The following is a 3,539-nucleotide window of genomic DNA, read 5'->3' on the forward strand; positions in this document are numbered from 1 at the left end:
ATATGGCCACTGTACCCTATGCAGGGAATGTTTCGCCTTCTCACTTTAGCTTGCCTTCAAACGGATGTTCTTAGGCTACTCAGAGGATACTTGGTCAAAGACCGGAAGTCGTGAGCTGCTTGAKTCATATTTWAAAGAATCGTTTCTGGCCACTCCCAAATGAATGGCGATCAGAAAACTTTCCTCACTTGCGTGAACTTCTACACATGACTCCATTATTCACATCAGTTAACGTTTTATTTTTATTTGCATTAACTATCATTTTCCTATCATTTGTTTCATTTAACGTAACTATACAATTTTCTACTTTAGAGTTTTTATTACAATCTTTTTTGAATCCGACCACTTTATGTTTACCTTCATCGCTTACACTTTCATATTCAACACTGTCATCATCAACACTCTTTTTCAACTTAATAAATGTATACTTTTTGACCTCATCCTTGCATATCAAAACTAAATTACTTGCTTTGAAAAAGTCTCTACCCAAAACTACGTCATAACCCATAGTCTCATTGGCCACTACGATCAAATTTATATTGACAAATTTATTTTCGAAACAAACATTACAATTAAATTCACCAAACATTTCTAATTTACTTTTATTTAACCAAAAATATGGAATACAAACTGAAAAGTTATCATTACATTCAATATTATCTGGTAAGGATGATCGTTTTGCAAAACTTATTGGACTCCCTGAGTCTATGATTCATTCTAAATATAAAATACATTCAGAATTATTACTCACAATAAACTTTAAATATCACGCGCAATGCACTGTTGTTTTGAATCCTCGTTGGACACTTAGCGACTTTATGCTCCATGCTGCCACACCCATAACACGCCCCAACCTCTCGCTTCGGTTTCCGACATGCCATGTGTCCAAATGAGTTGCAGTTGAAACATCTGACACTAGTGCAACTCTCCCGAACGCCTGCAGAAGCTGCACTCTTGTAGTGTAGCATTGGATATATGCCTGAGTCCGTAACTGCTCGTCCGGCATACTTTCGACAATATGGTCAATCAACTCGCATTCATCCATATTCAACGAACCTGACAGTGAAACCTTTTAATTGTAGTACTTTTGGAAGCTTTCACCAACCGACCACTTGCGCGCTTCAAACTGTCTTCGCAGCAACAGCTCGTTGTGTGTTAGTGCAAACACCGCTTGCATTTCTGCAACAAGGCTGTCTATATTTTCTGTGATAAACAGAGGCCTCGCATGCAGCCACACTCTTGCACTACCTTTTAGTTTGCTTATCATTATAGCGCGCAGCGCGCCATGATCGAGATTAAAAACTTTCCCAGCACTTCTTAATTGTTGAATCCAAACGTTAAAATTCGGCCCACCTTCGTWTTCGTATTCTGGTAACAGATCTTTTAACATCTCCAAAGGTATAGCTTAAGGGTTAATCTTTATTACGTTCGTTTGTTACTGTGCCTACAGTTGCTGTTCAAACCGTCATTGTCGTTTAATGTGCTGTTATCGTTGAAAGCGCTGCCGTTGTTCAATGCGCCGCTGTCGTCGTTCAATGCGCCGCTGTCGTTGTTCAATGCGCCGCTGTCGTTCGAAGAGCCGCCGCTATTATTTGTTGCATAGTGTATGTTTGTTTGTTTGTTGAATGTCGCGTTGACATTCGTTGCGCCGTTATTTAAAGTAGTCGAAGCTCTGCTATTCGATGAATCGTCTTTTTCTGTCATATCAGTGGCGCCGCCTACTACATTGCTTGATTTAAGTTGCTCGATCGTCTAGATGTGTATAAGAGACAGCAACTGGGCCGCCGTATATATGTTTGTATCGACGCACTCCATTTTTTGCAAAATTTTTTTAAATCTGTACTTTGCTACTGTGCCCGAATCCCACTTCTGACATTTTGTATGAAAACCGATTCGTTTCGGGGTTGCGTCCGGACTGACTGTTCTTTATTTTTCTCGCTTTCATGTCGCCAGTTACAAGTTTTTTAAAGATTACATCAGGGTTGCTTATTCGAGTAACATTAAAATAAGGTAAGATACAAATTCAAAAGTACAACAGGATTGCTTATTCAAGTAACATCAAAATAAGGTAACGATACAACATAATACAGTATTTACATTGCTACAAATTGTCAACCAAACAATCAAATTTTGAAATTACGGGAATAGGCGGAAAAGTAAGCCAAAACTCAAATAAAATCTGTCCCATTACCATAATTTCCCTCTAAGCAGATAAGGGAATTAAAGAAGAAGCTATAGTCCTACCACAATTAACAAATATGCTTCCAAGCTATTACATATAAAGCAGACATTGGCAGAAGGTCTCACACTTTAAACTAGCAGATCCCGACTGCAACAAAATACCTCAAATAGATATTGTATTAGGCAGCGACCTTATACCGCAAATATTACATAAAGGTGTTGATAAAATATCAACCACCCTTCTAGCGCAAAACATTATATTCGTTTGGATTCTAAGTGGACTAGTTTCAGAACCAATTACCACCACACCAACTGAAGTTGAAGATAATGCAAACCTTAATTCACAATTAAGGAAATTCCAAGAGATAGGGAAACTTCCCCGAATATTAAATAAAACTCTAAAAGATCCGTATTTGGACTACTCGATAGCCACAACTACTCGAACAAATGGCTGGTACGTTGTACGACTACCATTAGAGCCACAATTATTAAAAGCACATACAACTTTTCGGCCCCGCAGGATGGTTTTCGCCAATAATGAAAACAAAAAGCCAATTTTGAACAAATCCTAGAGCGGTGACGGGCTACTAAACGTCAAATTGGTGCATACGCACTAAAACATAACATATATGTATGTAACACAGTTGTATCAAAAAATCGAAAAATCGAAATTTTTCGTAAATTTTCAAAATAAATAAAATTTTAAACAAAATTAAGATCCAACGAGAACCATATGCCCAATGCGATACTTTGACGCACGTAGACTTAAAAAAAAGAAAGCAAAGGTCGTTCTTATCGTTCGAAAAAGACAAATAAGAAACAATTGTCATATAAAACCGATAAAATAAGAAATTATAAACAACCGCTAATAAAATTAATAAAAGCACACAACAATTTTGCTATAATAATACAATAAGTGGTCAAAACACGCAAAAGCAATTGCTACTTCAAGCATCAATACATACACAAAATACAATTCTTTATTAAAACCAAAATCKCTTCTTACAAAACGCAGGAAGAAATATACCCTGCAAAACATATCATACCAAAATACCAAGTGAGCGTATCAAGCCCTTTAATACATTATATGAACATATGTATGTATGTATATATAGGAATATAAAACCTATATCACATTCCATTTCACAATTTAATGCGGTTTCCAAACGGTGCTAAATTTTGGGTTTATACATACATACATAAAACAAGTACTAAATTTTTCGATGCCTATGTACTAGCTTACCTTTGTGTAGTATGAACACAATTAACGCTCAAAGAAACTAAAAATTCAARTATTTAGTATACTTAAAAGTAATAAGCAGGATTGCTTTAAATTTGTAAGCGAAAGCAAGGATTAA

General features: G+C 36.3%; 1 protein-coding gene across 1 annotated transcript in view; it reads right to left on the minus strand.

Annotated features, from left to right (window-relative positions):
* Window positions 1-357: 357 nt before the first annotated feature.
* LOC108970924 (putative 115 kDa protein in type-1 retrotransposable element R1DM) overlaps window positions 358-3,539 on the minus strand; it is a gene marked incomplete at its 3' end in the record, with an annotated part of 38,752 nt that continues 35,570 nt past the window's right edge. The window contains exons 2-3 of the mRNA XM_018936653.1: window positions 1,449-1,752; window positions 358-522 (exon numbers count right to left, since the gene is read on the minus strand). Coding sequence (XP_018792198.1) covers window positions 358-522; window positions 1,449-1,752 — 469 coding nt within the window. The remainder of the gene's footprint in view (window positions 523-1,448; window positions 1,753-3,539) is intronic.

Source organism: Bactrocera latifrons, unplaced genomic scaffold, assembly GCF_001853355.1.
Source record: "Bactrocera latifrons isolate USDA-ARS-PBARC rearing strain unplaced genomic scaffold, ASM185335v1 scaffold_1071, whole genome shotgun sequence".
In the NCBI taxonomy this organism is placed as follows: domain Eukaryota; kingdom Metazoa; phylum Arthropoda; class Insecta; order Diptera; family Tephritidae; genus Bactrocera; species Bactrocera latifrons.